This window comes from Cajanus cajan, chromosome 8 (assembly GCF_000230855.2).
Source record: "Cajanus cajan strain Asha chromosome 8, NIPB_CcT2T_4, whole genome shotgun sequence".
Classification (NCBI taxonomy): Eukaryota; Viridiplantae; Streptophyta; class Magnoliopsida; order Fabales; family Fabaceae; genus Cajanus; species Cajanus cajan.
In genome coordinates this window covers 52,589,045-52,607,274 of record NC_138524.1, presented here as the reverse complement: position 1 = coordinate 52,607,274, position 18,230 = coordinate 52,589,045, and the positions used below count along the sequence as shown (strand labels likewise).

Genomic DNA, 18,230 nt, shown 5'->3' with positions numbered 1-18,230 from the left:
CTCACCATACAAGCCGGTTTTGTAGGGTTGAGTTAGGCTTAATCCACTATTCTAACATGGTATCAGAGCCATTTAGATCCACTTTAAAAATGGGCCACCCACCATTGATGCATGCCTTATAGGCGTGAGGGGGTGTATTGGGAAAAACTCAAGTCCCGCCAATCCTAGATCACTGAAAAGGGTCACCCACCATTTATCCACGTACCAAGCCCAATAGTGCTGGACGTGAGGGGGTGTATTGGGAAAAACCCAAGTCCCACATCGACTAGAGATTAGGCAATTGAATAGTATATAAGTGGAAAGCAATCCTCACCATACAAGCCGGTTTTGTAGGGTTGAGTTAGGCTTAATCCACTATTCTAACAACACTTTAATTCTTACTCTTGCTCTCTTTTAATTAGGAGTGTGCAAAAAAACTGAACCGAACCGAACCATTCAAAATTGAACCAAACTGATCCAAAAAATAACTGATCCAAATTAAAAATATTCAAACCGAACCAGTTTTTAAAAAATCATTTAACTGAACCGGTTTATTTAAAGCAGATCGGATAAAACCCCTTAAAAAAAATCTGTTTTAACTTTTTCCCCAATTCTGACTGCTTTCCTATGCGCACTACACACTACACACAGTACGCACGCCTCTCCTATGCTCTCCTGATTACGCGGTGAATTGCGAAATGTGTAATGGAGTCGCGTTGGAGTCTTGGCATTTTGTAAGTTGCGATTCTCGCGAATAAAATCACTATGCATTCTCTGCCTCTTTGGTTGTTGGTGCTGGACTGCTGGTGGTGGCTAGTGCATTTGTTTCTTTGCATAAACCTTATTTCCTAAATTTGTAAATACCTTCTCTTTTGCTTTCTCTTTAATTTAATTCTTAGAATTTTAAATAATTAATTTTTGGTGAGCTTTCAATTTCAGGTACTGCTCTAGAAAAAAATCCATGGGTGCCGAGAGATAGTAGGAATCCTGAAATATATTGGGTTAAAAAAATTTGGTAAAAAAAATATGATTTAAAAAATTGGGTTAAAAAACTGCCTTAAAAAATCTGGTTTAAAAAATTAGTAAAAAAAATATGGTTAAAAAATGGTTTTAAAAAAACCGGTTTTTATCCAATCCATTTTAAAAATGGATTAATCCATAAATTTGGATCAAAACTGGTTCGAAACCGATCCATTAATTAGGTCCAGTTCAAAATTAGATCAGTAAACTAGATTGGATCGGAATCCAATAAATTAATCCATTTAAAAACGGATCGGTTCGGTTTGGATCGGTTTTTTAAAAAAACCGATCCATGCCCACCCCTACTTTTAATTCCTGGCTCAAAGTCAATTGACTTCTTAATTTTCATATCTCGGTTTATATTGAGAAGTTCTTGTTGTATTCTAGACTTACAATGCATATAAGTATCTTAGAAGAGTGTCTTCACATGCCTTAAGTTAAGTTGTTTATTTTTCAGGATTACAAATTACAGTTTGATGATTGGACACTGTCACTCATTACTTTATTCTTATAATTTTTTCTTATCATCAACCGTAAAATCCGTCCTAAATTATTACATTCTTAAGCATCCAATCCCCTAATGGATTTCACATAATTTGTCTCTGATGTATCCAATGTAAACTTTAAACGTTTTCTCCCTTGTGTCCCATCTACCTATATAGTGACATCAATTGAAAAAATATCAGATTCAAGCACTTCATTTAGAATGAGTTTAGCGAGAAAGTCCATGACAATTTACGTAAACTGTTTGTCTCCAAGGTCATAAATTTTTTTGTTAACTGTAGTTGCAAAATAGTTTTAATTAACCTTGGTAATTGTAACTAATTTTCATATATCCATTATTTTTTTAGAAAAATGGAAAATATCAAAATCAACTAATGCAACAATTTACTTTGAGTTGGAATGAGTTATAAGACAAGCAAATAGAAGGAAAAAAAAAAAAAAAAATTTATTTATAAACTAAAATTAATGTATGCATAATGTCATAAAAAAAAGTAATTTATGTATACATTAAAAAATAATTTTTTTAAAAAGTTAATGTAAGAGAACTTTTAAAAATTATTAAAAGAAATTTATTAAAAATAACCCTTTCTCTATCGAATTATAGTATAAGATAAGTCCGTCTTTCTTCCCAAGGCACATGATATATATATATATATATATATAATTAAAATATGTAAAAATAAATATTTTTATGGTATAAATTATATCTTAAATTTATGATAAATAATTTATTTTAAAATATGAAAATTTAATTGAAAATAAAATTAACAAATAGACAACAAGATATAAGAGGTTAAAATAATTTTTTAAAAAAATTCATTGATAAAAATATATATCAAAAAACTTTTAAAAGTCCTTTCGTTCAAGATAATTATTCTAATTTAGATATAGATCAAAGAGTATTTAATTACGCTATAAGAAATATCATTTTGACTTTGTTTTAACAGGTTGATTTTTTATTTTTTTATTTATAATTATAATATTGGTATAAAGTATCCATTACTAAAAATTTATATTTAAAGTCAGGATTCAAACCTTAGACAACTTAGTTAAGAAATGCAATTAAGTTGATATATGAGATGTGTCCCTACTTACTATATCTAAAAAAAAAATCTTCGTTTTTTTTTAACATGAAGAAATAAAGAAGTCATTGCAATTTTCACAAAAATTAGGCCCACTAAAGGAACAAAAATAGAAGGAAAGCTTATCATAAAATAGGTACTTCGATTTACTATTTGTACCTCATAAAATAAATATTGTTATTTTCTATTTTTCTTCTTATTTATATTGTTATAAAGATAGTATATAATCACTATAATTCCGATATAGATAGATATGTACGTATTATATAATTAGCTATATATGTTGAACTAAATAAATGAATTTATTTCATTTTACCTTCCATTTCTAAATGAAACAAACATATGTATCATAATACATCCTTTGTTTATTCTTTTAATACTTTGATCATGTATGTTTTCACTTTTTACATATTTTTTTATAATTTCTTTTCTTTGACTGAAAAATAATTTTTTTGGCGATGCCTTATTTTTTAGTCAAACAAAACAAATTACGGAATTAAAATAACTCACTCAAAACATCCTTTTAAAGATAACACAATACAATTGAATCAAATAAGCCCTTTATGGAATAAATATTTAGCTACTTGTGAACCTTTGGATACTACTTTATTCAATATTTGTTCAATTACTCTTTTACTTGCAAATACAATATAAGCATTTAGTTGATAATAATAACATCCCCAACATGTCAAAACTAGTTGTCACCCCTCCAATAGTAGTAGATGCAAATGCCGTTACTTAGAATAATTTTTATTTGTTTGATAATCATATAAAGCTTAAGAGATTTTAGCCATTTGCATCAAGCTCAAACCTCCTTCTTGCATAAGTGCCCCCAAGACACACATACTAGAATAAGAGGTAAAAGTTGATTGGTAGCATATTCTATCAAATGGGTGATTTTCTCACCTACTATGGATCCCATACTACCTCCCATGAACTGAAAATCCATAATTCCAATTGATATAGGTTTGACCAGTCTCAATTAATCTCATTTTTCTTTTATAAAAATCAATATAATCTTTGTAAGGTTCCTCTTTTGAATGAAATTCAATGAGATCCTGAGATATTGTGTCTTCATCCATAGTATTTCAAGTACCTAGATCAATCAAAAGTTCAATTTTATAAGAACTTCCCCATTTTTAAATGATATCAACAATATTCACAAATATTAATTTTAGATTTCAAAAAAATTTCATAATTTAATCCATAACAATTTTTGTATTCAATCCACAAATGCTTATATTTTTTTTTACTTTCATTGAGATTATTAGAACTTTTACCTATTGTAGAATTATTATCATTTTTATCATTCATCCTAGTTGTTATACAAGAACTAGAATGTTCTCACTTTCACTATAATTCCTGTCTTTACCAAAAATGTAACTATAAAAATAACTATCATTGTATTTGTAACTATCACTTAAAATGAAACTATCAATACATATTTGAGAATGAAGATAACTATCATTGCAACTATTAATGTTATTATTCCAACTAAATTTATTATCATACATGTAATGATCATTATCATTCTTAGAAACATTATTTAGATAGCTAGAAAAAAAAATCCTATTCACTTAAAAAAAGAATGATCATTGTCAATATCCAAAGTTTAATTTTCAATATTTAAAAATATTGAATAATGTTTCCTCTTATTATCCCTAAGTAGAAAAGTTTTATCAAATAAGAAATTTTAAATGTTACTTCCACTTACTAAATAATCCAAATAACTTTAACTAGCATTAATTGAAGTAATTTAAAACTTATAAAGTTTTAGTTTCTCTTTATTTTACCAAAATTATTTTTAAAATTATTAAATACTATCTAATATTATTTTAAATAAAACTATTAAATATTTAAAAATTATTTAATATTTAATTTTATAAAATTAAATCTTAAAATTTCAATGTATATTTATTTAAATTCAATTTTATCCATGGTGAAAATTAAATTACCTATCCAAATAATGAAAATTAAAACTTGTATTAACTTGTCCAAACAAGATATTTTAAAAAATAATGAAAATTAAAATCAAAATAATTTAAATTCTAATAATTTCAAGTTCTTTAAATTTTTAAAATTTTTTATCCAAACACATTGTAATGTCATTTTACATTTATCAAATAGTAATTCAATTTTTAAAACATTTCAAATGCTTTAGTGTAAAATACTTTGTTTGGATGAAAATTTTATAAAGAATTTGAAATTCAAGCATTTTGTTAAAATTCCTTATAAAGTGAGAATTTGAAATTTCTTATATATTTTTTTTTATTTCACTTATATATACTAGAGGGGCCGAAGTACTTCATGTCTCTAATAATTATATATAGACAAATATTAGAAGTTGTAGAAGACATAAAAGGTTTTTTTTTTTTTTTTACATTCAAGGGGTATAAAGATCCACTAAAAAGTGGAGACCGAAAGGATGATTATTAAAATGTATCCCCTTTATAATAAATAGGATGTTTTACACGACATAAGTGTCTCAAGTCGATTTGGAGGTCATGTACTCCTCTGTTGTTAAGATATTGGTTCTTGAAGGAATGTCATTATTCTCTTAGTATAGAGCCTAGAGTTTCTATTAGTAATATTCATGATCAGCTTTGTAATGTGCTTGATTGGTCTCACATTGTCGACAAAGGACTATTAGGGCTTCTTCATCATGTCTTGACATGGCTTCCATGAAATGTAATAATTCAGCATTGGATGGTGAAATAAGTGAGCTCGTCATGTCAATAGTTGCCATTCCACAAACGAAGTTGCGACGACAAAAAGTAAAGGTTATTGTTGAGATTCATGGATGGTGAATCAACTTCTGAAATATTTTGATGATTACAAAGGAGAAGATTGAAGATCATGAGCTATTTGAATGTTTAAATTGTAATAGAGTAGTTTATGAGTAGTAATTTCTTGATTGTTTTGTCTTATGCATGTTTATGTTAGTTTATGCTTTGTAATGTGTCAAATCCTTATCTTAATTGCCTTAAAATTAATATAATGATGATAGAGCATAACTTGGAAAGTTTCTGAATGTTTAAAATCGAAATTTGAGAATCAACTCAAAATGATTGATTATTCATTAACAATAATTGATTATTTGCTCTGTTTTAAAAACGTTGATGTAATAATCGATTATGTTGAAATAATCGATTTTCCATAAAGTGCTCTCTGAAATAATCCATTATCCTGTGAAATAATTAATTATTTTGTTCTTGAGTGATTTACAGAATTGCTAAGAACAAAATAATCGGTTATCTATTGAAATAATCGATTATCTAGATCTGAAAACTTTATAAAATTGATTTTCACATACAAAAATGCAAGCAAGTGATTTTGAGCAAAATTTTGTGATCTATTTTGATCTGTATGATCTTCTTGGAAAGATTTCTTTGTGAATTCAAGAAGAAAAAAAACATCTCTGTGAAATTGGTAAATATTTAATTTTATAAATTATATCTTAAAATTTTAATATATATTTACTTTAATTCAATTTTATCCATGATGAAAATTAAATTGCCTATCCAAACTAAATTTAAAACTTCAAAAATGTGTATTAACTTGTTCAAACAACATATTTAAAAAAATGAAGAAAATTAAAATCAAAATAATTTTAAATTCTAAAAGTTTCAAGTTCTTTAAATTTTTAAAATTCTTTATCCAAACACATTGTAATGTCATTTTACATTTATCAAATAGTTTATCAATTAATTTTATCAAATACTTTCAATTTAATTATTTAATTTATAACTACTGAATTTTTCAACTTCTATCTTATAGCTCGTAAATTTTCAACTAATAAATTCAACTATTATACTAATTTTACAAAACACATCCTTAAACTTGGTAAGCCAAGCTAAATTACCCCACCGAAACTATATATAATCAATTATTAATATAACAAAAAAATATATACACAAATTAGATTTCATAAACCCAATTAAATTTTCATCAAATTTGTGATTGATACACTCATGATAAGAAACATTGTAATTGATCAAAAAATATAAATTTCTAGCGAGTTATGACAAAATAAAATCTACAACAAAAGACAGATTTCAATAAAATTCGTAATCACTTCAAAGAGAAAAAATAAATAAATAAATAATCTTTATAAGTTATAATTAACCTGTACATAAATTAAAAAATATATTCTAATAAAACTAATGAGAGTATTTCTACTATTTACCTAAGAAAAACTAATACATTCTAAAACACTCCTCTTATAGGTTAAAATTTATTAAAAATTACAAAATCAATAATTATTTAATAAGCATAAAAGAATCACTTACTTTTATATTTTCTAATAAATTTTGATTAATTAAAAAAAATACTTTTAAAAATGCATCAGAAGGTGTGTTCTCTTTTCCTACAAGTGTTAATGAAAATTTTTATCCAAATAGATATTAAGAAAAAGGTGCAACATTGAACTTTATCAAATTTTTAGTCCTTATATTCAAATTTTGTTAAGAAAATTATCAAATATTATTGCATAAAATCTACCTATTGATGTCTCTGTTAGTAAAAACACCACATTAAATCCAATTAATATTACATGACCGTCTTAATTTGGCACTTTTAAATATGTTATTGGTGATTTAAGAGACTAAAATAAGATTTTTGAAAATTACAGCAACTAAAAATAATTGTTTTAAATTTGAGGAACCAAAAATCAATTTATTTTAAATTTGAGAGACTAAAAACATATTTAAGTCTTTGTTTTAATTCAATTTTGTCTGTAAAACCCTCTACCCCAACACACATATACAATAATTATAAAAAGAAAATTCTTCATCATTAAAAGCCAAATCTCCAACCACATAAGGGTAAAGAGTTCACATTCATAAACTTAATCCAAATAACATGTTAGTGAAATTCCAAGAAATAAAACTGAGTTTTCAAATAGTTAATAAAAATAAAATCCTAAACTAAGCTTAGCTATGCCCCGATGTCACATATCTTATCAGAGCATGTCCAACTGAAGCCTAAGCCTTATCAACAACATTTCCACGCTGATGATCACCTGCAACACAATTTAAACACATACAAATAACAACAAGGGAGTGAGAAACATCTCACTCAAGTTCAGGCGCAGAAATAAAGGATAGATAGGATACACATATACAACAAACATATTACAAGTTACAAGCACCAATCACAAATAAACAATACACATACATAATCAATATCACATGTACACTCATTTATCATGTAATGATGTCATGGACTCGACTCATAAATACATGTGACGTTAGTCACGTGTCTCATAATCACATTTCTCATCATTTCATCATTGGTGACCCAAGGTACACCTTGTTAGCTTGTTACATCACCAGTGACCCTAAGGTACACCTTGTTAGCTTGTTACATCATCGGTGACCCTAAGGTACACCTTGTTAGCTTGTTACATCACCGGTGACCCTAAGGTACACCTTGTTAGCTTCTTACATCACCGGTATGTAGCCTAAACAGCACACCTAGAGTAGATCATAAATGCACATGATGCATGTCACATACCCACTATTTCATTGACTTAACATTTCACTTTGTTTTTTGTGGATAACTGGTAAGTAGCATCCTTGCTTCTTCACGTTAAGAAAGGGCTTGATATTTGATAGCTTTTGGTCTAGAGATTTTTTACATTTTTCCATTGTTGAATGTGTTTTGGGGATTTTTTGGTCTAAGTATGTCGTCCCTCTACAGGTTCCAAAGGGTGGCGTTTGGCTAGAGGGAGATAACAAGTATAATAGCCTTGATTCAAGAAAATTTGGGCCTGTTCCTTATGGCCTTATTCAAGGCAAGATGTTTTGGAAGGTAAGTTTGTGTATGATATGATGCCTAACAACATCTCCCTCCTTTTTCCTTATCACCTTCCCCTAATCTTTTGGTGTTTTGAATGTAGATATTGCCACTTAATGATATTGGACCTTTCTGGGATAAATGATCTGAAGCAAAGCATTCAATCATGTAAGCTACAATATTTGTTCAACATGACTGTGTTTAATTTGGAAGACAAAACCCTACCTGTTTGGACTCTATCCAACTTTCTCTTTGCGATTAGGAGTTTACAACCTAGACTTGTGCATTTTGCTCAGCTAAGATTCAAATTGCTACTTTTTTTTCTATTAAATATAAGGGAAGTTTATCTTCAAGGGGTCGTTTGTTTCTATTACATATATAATTAACTTTCTACTTACCCAATTTTCGCAAACCACACTTTACTTCTTACTCTTGCTCTCTTTTAATTCCTGGGTCAAAGTCAATTGACTTCTTAATTTTCATATCTCGGTTTATATTGAGTAGTTCTTGTTGTATTCTAGACTTACAATGCATATAAGTATCTTAGAAGAGTGCCTTCACATGCCTTAAGTTAAGTTGTTTCTTTTTCAGGATTACAAATTAGATTTTGATGATTGGACACTTTCAGTCATTACTTTATTCTTATAAATTTTTTATTATCATCAACCGTAAAATCCGTCCTAAATTATTACACTCTTAAGCATCCAATCTTCTAATGGATTTCACATAATTTGTCTCTGATGTATCCAATGTAAACTTTAAACGTTTTGTCCCTTGTGTCCCATCTACCTATATAGTGACATCAATTGAAAAAACATCGGATTCAAGCACTTCATTTAGAATGAGTTTAGCGAGAAAGTCCATGACAATTTATGTAAACTGTTTGTCTCCAAGTTCATTAAATCTTGACTTAATCATTTAATCGCACTAATAGTTTTACTCAATTTTAAAATCAGTCATAATAGATTTGAAGTTTCTATATGGACATTACAGTTACAAAATAATTTTTTTTGTTAACTGTAGTTGCAAAATAATTTTAATTAACCCTGGTAATTGTAACCAATTTTCATATATCCATTAACTTTTTAGAAAAATGGAAAATATTAAATTCAACTAATGCAACAATTTACTTTGAGTTGGAATGAATTATAAGAGAAGCAAATAGAAAGAAAAGATAAAAATAAATTTCTTTATAAACTAAAATTAATTTATGCATAATGTCATAAAAAAAAGTAATTTATGTATACATTAAAAAATAATTTTTTAAAAAAGTTAATGTAAGAGAGCTTTTAAAAATTTGCAAAAGAAATTTATTAAAAATAACCCTTTCTCTATTGAATTATAGTGTTAGATAAGCCCGTTATTCTTCCCAACGCACACGATATATACATTCGTATATATATATATATATATATATATATATATATATATATTATAATTAAAATATGTAAAAATAATTTATATTTTGATTCAACTATTAATAATTTATTTTAGAATATTAAAATTTAATTAAAAAATAAAAATAACAAGATATAAGAGGTTAAAATAAATTTTTAAAAAGAAATTCATTGAAAAAAATATATATCAAAAATCTTTTAAAAGTCCTTTTGTTCAAGATAATTATTCTAATTTACATATAGATCAAAGAATATTTAATTACGCTATAAGAAATATCACTTTGATTTTGTTTTAATAGGTTATTTTTTTATTTTTTTTATTTATAACTATAATATTGGTATAAAGTATCAATCGTTTGAAGATTATATCTAAAGTTAGGATTCAAACTTTAGACAACTTAATTAAGAGATACAATTAAGTTGATATATGAGATTTGTCCCTACTTGCCGTATCTAGAAAAATCTTGTTTTTTTTTTCACATGAAGAAATAAAGAAGTCATTGCAATTGTCAGAAAAATTAGGCCCACTAAAGGAACAAAAATAGAAGGAAAGTTTATCATAAAATAGGTACTTCGATTTACTATTTGTACCTCATAAAATAAATATTATTATTTTCTATTTTTTTTTCTTATTTATATTGTTATAAAGATAGTATATAATCACTAGAATTCCTATATAGATAGATATGTACATATTATATAATTAGCTATATATGTTGAACTAAATAAATGAATTTATTTCATTTCACCTTCCATTTCTAAAAGAAACAAACATATGTATCATAATACATCCTTTGTTTATTCTTTTAATACTTTGACCATGTATGTTTTCATTTTTTACATATTTTTTTATAATTTCTTTTCTTTGACTGAAAAATAAGAATTTTTTGGCTATGCCTTATTTTTTAGTCAAAGAAAAGAAATTATGGAATTGAAATAACTCACTCAAAACATCATTTTAAAGATAACACATACAATTGAATCAAATAAGTCCTTTTTGGAATAAATATTTAGCTACTTGTGAACCTTTGGATACTACTTTACAATGTTTGTTCAATTACTCTTTTACTTGCAAATACAATATAAACATTTAGTTCGACAATAATAATATCCCCCAACATGCCAAAACTAGTTGTCACCCTTCCAATAGTAGGAGATGCAAATACTGTTACTTAGAATAACTTTTATTTGTTTGATAATCATATAAAGCTTAAGAAATTTTAGTCATTTGCATCAAGCTCAAACCTCCTTCTTGCATATGCGCGCCCCCCAGACACACATACTAGAATAAGAGGTAAAAGTTGATTGGTAGCATATTCTATCAAACGGGTGATTTCAATTACCTAGATCAATCAAAAGTTCAATTCTATAAGAACTTTCCCATTTTCAAATGATATCAACAGTATTCACAAATATTAATTTTAGATTTCAAATTTTTTTTATAATTTAATCCATAACAATTTTTGTATTCAATCCACAAATGCTTATATTTTTTTACTTTCATTGAGATTATTAGAACTTTTACCTATTGTAGAATTATTATCATTTGTATCATTCGTCCTAGTTTTTGTATGAGAACTAGAATTCTCACTTTCACTATAATTTCTATCCTTACCAAAAATGTAACTATAAAAATAACTATCATTGTATTTGTCATTATCACTTAAAATAAAACTATCAATGCATATCTGAGAATGAAGATAACTATTATTGCAACTATTAATATTATTATTCCAACTAAATTTATTATCATACATGTAATGATCATCATCATTCTTAGAAACATTATTTAGATAGCTAAAAAAAACCTATTCATTTAAAAAAACAATGATCATTGTAAATATCCAAAATTTAATTTTCAATATCTAGAAATATTGAATAATATTTCTTCTTATTATTCCTAAGTAAAAAAAGTTTTATCAAATAAGAAATTTTGAATGATACTTACACTTACTAAATAATCTAAATAACTTTAACTAGCATTAATTGAATTAATTTAAAAGTTATAAAGTTTTAGTTTCTCTTTATTTTACCATGTTAGCCTTATTAATATTTTTGAAATCTTTTATAACCCTTTTCTTATTTAGAAATCATTTACCTTTCATGTTATTCTCTTACTTGTTTTATAAATTCTTCAAGAGTGTATTTGGACATAGGATTTTAATGAAGTAATTTAATTTTTTTAACACATTTTAAATACTTTAGTGTAAAATACTTTTTTTTGGATGAAAAACTTACAAAGAATTTAAATTCAAGCATTTGTTAAAATTTCTTAAAATCGTAAAATTTCAAATTCTTTCTTTTATTTCTCTTACCTTCCTCTTCTCTCTTTCAAAGTCGACATAGAAAATATGGAAAGTTATTTTTTAATTATTGAATATTTAAAATTATTTTTAAATTATTAAATACTATCTAATATTATTTTTTTAAAAAAAAATATTAAATATTTAAAATTAGTTAATATTTAATTTTATAAAACTAAATCTTAAAATTTCAATGTATATTTGTTTAAATTCAATTTTATCTATGGTGAAAATTAAATTGCCTATCCAAACTTAAAATTAAAACTTGTATTAACTTGTCCAAACAAAATATTTTAAAAAATATGAAAATTAAAATCAAAATAATTTAAATTCTAAGAAATTCAAGTTCTTTAATTTTTTAATATTTTTTATCCAAACACATTGTAATGTCATTTTACATTTATCAAATAGTAATTCAATTTTTTAAAACATTTCAAATGTTTTAGTGTAAAATACTTTGTTTGGATGAAAAATTTATAAAGAATTTAAAATTCAAGTATTTTGTTAAAATTTCTTATAAAGTGAGAATTTAAAATTTCTCTTTTTTTTTATTTCACTTATATATACTAGAGGGGCCGAGGTAATTCGTGTCTCTAATAATTATATGTAGACAAATATTAGAAGTTGTAGAAGATATAAGAAGTTTTTTTTTTTTTACATTCAAGGGGTATAAAGGTCCACTAAAAAGTGGAGACCAAAAGAGTGGTTATTAAAATGTATCCCCTTTATAATAAGTAGGATGTTTTACACGACATAAGTGTCTCAAGTCGATTTGGAGGTCATGTACTCCTCTGTTGTTAAGATATTGGTTCTTGAAGGAATGCCATTATTCTCTTAGTGTAGAGCCTAGAGTTTCTATTAGTAATGTTCACGATCAGCTTTGTAACGTGCTTGATTGGTCTCACATTGTCGACAAAGGACTATTAGAGCTTCTTCATTATGTCTCGACATGGCTTCCATGCATTGTAATAATTCAGCATTGGATCGTCATGTCAATAATTGCCAAGGGTTCCACGAACAAAGTTGCGACAACAAAAAGTAAAGGTTGTTGTTGAGCTTCATGGATGGTGAATCAACTTCTGAAGTGTTTTGATGATTACAAAGGAGAAGATTGAAAATCATTAGCTATTTGAATGTTTAAATTTAATAGAGTAGTTTATGAGCAGTAGTTGCTTGATTGTTTTGTCTTATGCATGTTTATGTTATTATGCTTTGTACATGTGTCAAATCTTTATCTTAATTGCCTTAAAATTAATATAATGATGATAGAGCATAACTTGGAAAGTTTCTGACCGTTTAAAATCAAATTTTGAGAATCAACTCAAAATAATCAATTATTCATTAACAATAATCGATTAAATAATCAATTATTCATTAACAATAATCGATTATTTGCCCTGTTTGAAAAACACTGTAATAATTGATTATCCCATAATGTGCTCTCTGGAATAATCTATTATCATATGAAATAATTGATTATTCTGTTCTTGAGTGATTTATAGAACTGCTAAGAACAAAATAATCGATTATCCATTGAAATAATCAATTATCTAGGTCTGAAAACTTTATAAAATTGATTTTCACATACAGAAATGCAAGCAAGTGATTTTGAGCAAAACTTTGTGATCTATTTTGATTTGTGTGATCTTCTTGGAGATATTTCTTTGTGAATCCAAGGAAAAAATTATCTTTGTGAAATTGGTAAATTTTTTATTTTATAAATTAATCTTAAAATTTTAATATATATTTGCTTTAATTCCATTTTATCCATAGTGAAAATTAAATTGCCTATCCAAACTAAATTTAAAACTTCAAAAATATGTATTAACTTGTTCAAACAACATATTTAAAAAATGATGAAAATTTAAAATTAAAATAATTTAAATTCTAAAAATTTCAAGTTCTTTAAATTTTTTAAATTCTTTATCCAAACACGTTGTAATGTGATTTTACATTTATCAAATAGTTTACTAATTAGTTTTATCAAATATTTTTAATTTAATTATTTAATTTATAACTACTGAATTTTTCAACTTCTATCTTATAGCTCATAAATTGTCAACTAACTTATAAATTCAACTATTATACTAATTTTACAAAACACATCCTTAAACCTGATAAGCCAAGTTAAATTACCCAACCGAAACTATATATAATCAAATTATTAATGTAACAAAAAAATATATACACAAATTAGATTCCATAAACCCAATTAAATTTTCATCAAATTTGTGATTAATACACTCATGATAAGAAATATTGTAACTGACAAAAAATATAAATTTCTAGCAAGCAATGACAAAATAAAATCTACAACAAAAAAACAGATTTCAATAAAATTCGTAATCACTTCAAAGAGAGAAAAAAAATCTTTATAAGTTATAATTAACTTGAACATAAATTTTAAAAAAAAAATACTCTTATAAAACTAATGAATATTTCTACTATTTACCTAAGAAATAGTAAGACATTCTAAAACACTTCTCTTATTATTTAAAATTACAAAATCAAGAATCATTTAATAAAGACGTAAGACTCACCTACTTTTTTATTTTCTAATAAATTTCAATTAATTAAAAAATTGCTTTCAAAAATGCGTCAGAAGGTGTGTTCTCTTTTCTTACAAGTGTTAAATGAAATTTTTTATCCAAAAAGATATTAAAAAAAAGGTGAAACACTGAACTTGATGTCAATAAATACTATCACTAACTCTTAATTGAGTGTCAGCTTCGATCAACTTATATCCCCACTAGACACCCTCCAGGATTAGAACAGAACATTAAAAAATTTGGACTACAAGTGCGTTGCTACACCTCCATAATAAGCACAAGATATTGATCAATCATATGTATAAAAGAAAATTGCCACAAAATTGCCAATGTAGCAACTCCAAACCAATAGATAGAAACTGGGGGGCTCATTTTATGTATAAAAGAAAATTGCCGGAACACCAGAATAGTTCTTATACATGTAATGACTGATTTAACGACACACGGCTGAGACCACATAAATTCAAGGTCCTAGCACATTAAAAGGAGAAACGAAGCAGTGAATCCTCGGCTAAAAGTTACATCAGCATATCTCAACCTTGACTAATTTCTTTTTCTTTTGCCTTGCATACATCTTCCGCAGTCTTGATAAATTTTTTTGTCAAATCGTCAACCTGTAAGAAGGAAATATCATAAATCAAACTACCAAAGCTATGGAATCCAGTTATCTTATCAGCTGCAATAAGCATAATATAAGTTACTTCTTTCTCCAATCTTTTTATGTCATCCTTGGGAAGACTTGAATATAACTTCTTTATCGCATCCATTGCCTGTTTTATAAACAACTTTAATCACAGTCTGCAGAAATTATGGTATACTCAAAAAATAATAATAAAATAATGACACTTGGACCACCCTTTTTAATTTGAATTTTGATAGAATCAAGAGGCAAAAAATAAATAGGACCAGACTCTGATATTGCCTTTTTTCAGTTCAGAAATATTTCATCTGACATAATAATAAAAACAACGCATTTTAAAACTCAAGCAGCTATTCCTTCAAGGGTGAACGGAGTGTACGGAAATGCACCAATTACATATTTGAAAATTCATCAGAGTGCTTAAGCATAAAAGATAGTGTTAATCAATGCCTGACAAAAAATAATTCAAGTTAAAGCAGGTTGAAAATATTCAAAGGGAGAATTCCAATCATTCCACAACTACCCTTTTTTCTCAATTCTTTAATAAATTAGTAAAAGGAAAAACTTTAAAAAGAATAAAAGCCAAGAAATATCAATGCCACACCAAACCTTTTGTCGAGCTCTTCTAATACTCTGACGAGCATCTTCACATGATTTAGAAACCAACTTAGTCATAGCCTGAAATAATTTCAAACAAAAGGATACAGCAGCATGATAAGTGACATTTAAAGTGTACACAATAATTAGTTAATTGATATTGAGCTTGATAAACGGAGTGTAATGAGTTTACCTGCATATGCTCTTTGGTCAATCTGGTCATTTCACGGCGAAGAAGTAAATTAGTTAATTGATATTGAGCTTGAAAATCAAGTTCATTAACAGCTACTATATCCAACCAAATTCACTCTGACAGTTATGAGTAACTGAATGTCAATAGAATATGTGCTTACGGTGGAATAACAGCAATCAATCTTTCACCATCTGATTTAGGATTTAACCCCAATGGAGATGAAACAATGGCATTCTCTAATTGCTTTAGTGTCTGCAGATGTTAGCCACGTCATACGCAAAAGTATAATACCAGTTTAGTACTAAGCATTGTACAAATAAGTAATATCAAACTTCCAACTCCCAAGATAAAATACCTCTGGATCATAAGGATTAACAGACAAGGTTTTTGGATCTAAGACTGAAACAACAGCAACCCGATTCAAAGGCATCTTCAAACCACTAGTTTCAACGATAATATGATCAAGCATTCCTGTACAGATGTGCCCATCATTATCACGCTGAGTACTAACTATCAAGATTCAAGACACAGATGATCCATAAACAATTGTGATAGCATTAATATACACCTGGAGATGCCCTTCCTGTTCGTAGCTTGCTTAGCTCTGCTGATAATGCAGCCATTGCAGCCTCCATCTGTGAGACAGCATTTGCCTTAATAGTAGGCCCAACGTTTGGTGGAACTTCAATTGTACCAACACCCCCTTCATCCTCTAAAATGTATTAAATGACCATTAAATCAAGTAACATTTATAATGAACAATAATAGTTAGACTAAGACATCAAATATTCTGGCAATTGTTTTACACATAGTTGAAATTTGCACTAAGAGAGTAGAAATTAGAAATTAGAAAGTAGAAATTTACTTAACGTTGACTTTTGTTAAGAGTTACCCATCTGAAACTGAAACTCTAATTTCCTTAACCAAGTATCAGGCTTCAATCCATGGAGTTCATTACTTAAAATGGAACGATCCAAAGTGTAACTATAAAAAAAAATTATAAAAAAAAAAAAAGAAACAAAAACAAAAACAAAATCACCAAACGAAACTCCATCATGTACACCTGCTTATTCAACTCCCCTCCTCAAATTAAACCAACAAAAACTGAAAACAGAACTAACGGGTATAAGAAAAATCATTACTTGTGGCGAGAGAAGCAAAGACGTACTTGACTTTCGCCCTTTGGCAAAGGCTCTGCGACTTTCCGCAACGAAATTAGGCGTTGCCGGAAGAGCGAAGAATCCGTTACTTTCGGACACGCAAATTTTAACTGAAGACACCTCACAGGCACGAACAGCGCCTGAGCCTCGGAGCCACAACACGTTTCGGTACGAGAATGCTCGTCTAACGTACCCAGACATCATCGCATTCACGCTCCTTTGTTTCCTAGCTATTTCGGTGTCTGCCAATGATTAATAACACCGTAGGAATCAATTGTTTTACACATAGTTGAAATTTGCACTAAGAGAGTAGAAATTAGAAACTAGAAAGTAGAAAGCACTAACGGTGAGGATTCCGAGGATCAAACAAATGAGTCCCCTCTGTAGCTTCTTCTACGTTTCGGAATTCGTTTTAGGGTTTAGGGTTTTAGTTTAGAGAGAGACGTTGAAATGGGCCAGCGCACTCAATTGAGCCCAGAGTCATATGGGCTAAGGCCCTAAAGAAACAACACAGGAGAGGTCAGCCCACTCAACCTTAATCAGCCATAAAAAGTTAAAAGAATTTTTAAAAATTTTCTTGTAAAAAAAATAAACTTTTTAAAATGTTCTCAGATAAGAAAAATGTAGGGGTGGGCAAAAAAAACTGAATTGAACTGAACTGGTGGTGAACTGTACTATAAAAAACTGAACTGTTTGTAAAAAAACTGAACTGAACTGAACTGTTGTAAAGTTGAACTGTACTGAACTATAAAAACTGAACTGAACTATAAAAATTGATCTATTTTTATAAAATAATAAAAATTAAATGTGTTTAACATATTATGTCTTAATGGATTAGCTCGATAGTCTAATAACCAAAACTTAAAAAAAAAGTGATCTGAAAAAAATTGTATCAATTTTGTCGAACTTAACGGATCAATTGAGCTATGTTGAACTACTTATTTTTAGGCTTAAAATTTACTGAGTTTGTTTGACTTAATTTTATATTTTTTTCCTTTGAAAAATTTAAA

General features: G+C 27.4%; 1 protein-coding gene and 2 pseudogenes across 4 annotated transcripts; all 3 read right to left on the bottom strand.

Annotated features, from left to right (window-relative positions):
* Positions 1-3,081: 3,081 nt before the first annotated feature.
* Positions 3,082-5,316, bottom strand: LOC109790926 (acetyl-coenzyme A carboxylase carboxyl transferase subunit beta, chloroplastic pseudogene; annotated as a pseudogene).
* Positions 5,317-10,481: 5,165 nt separating this feature from the next.
* LOC109790928 (acetyl-coenzyme A carboxylase carboxyl transferase subunit beta, chloroplastic pseudogene) lies at positions 10,482-11,883 on the bottom strand (annotated as a pseudogene).
* A 3,096-nt stretch (positions 11,884-14,979) lies between these two features.
* On the bottom strand, positions 14,980-17,716 carry LOC109790929 (Ribosome recycling factor). Of its 4 annotated transcripts, XM_020350172.3 has the most exons (9): positions 17,566-17,716; positions 17,229-17,462; positions 16,629-16,772; positions 16,416-16,531; positions 16,221-16,312; positions 16,061-16,082; positions 15,880-15,948; positions 15,332-15,400; positions 14,980-15,244 (listed from the first exon to the last, which is right to left on the bottom strand). In XM_020350172.3, exons 2-9 carry the CDS (start codon positions 17,422-17,424, stop codon positions 15,164-15,166), a joined length of 789 nt encoding a protein of 262 aa, XP_020205761.2. In that variant the 5' UTR covers positions 17,425-17,462; positions 17,566-17,716; the 3' UTR covers positions 14,980-15,163. The 4 variants fall into 4 exon arrangements, with proteins under 4 accessions (XP_020205761.2, XP_020205763.2, XP_020205762.2 ...); XM_020350174.3 differs by lacking the exon at positions 15,332-15,400; XM_020350173.3 differs by lacking the exon at positions 17,566-17,716 and having other exon boundaries at positions 17,229-17,559.
* Between the last annotated feature and the right edge of the window lie 514 nt (positions 17,717-18,230).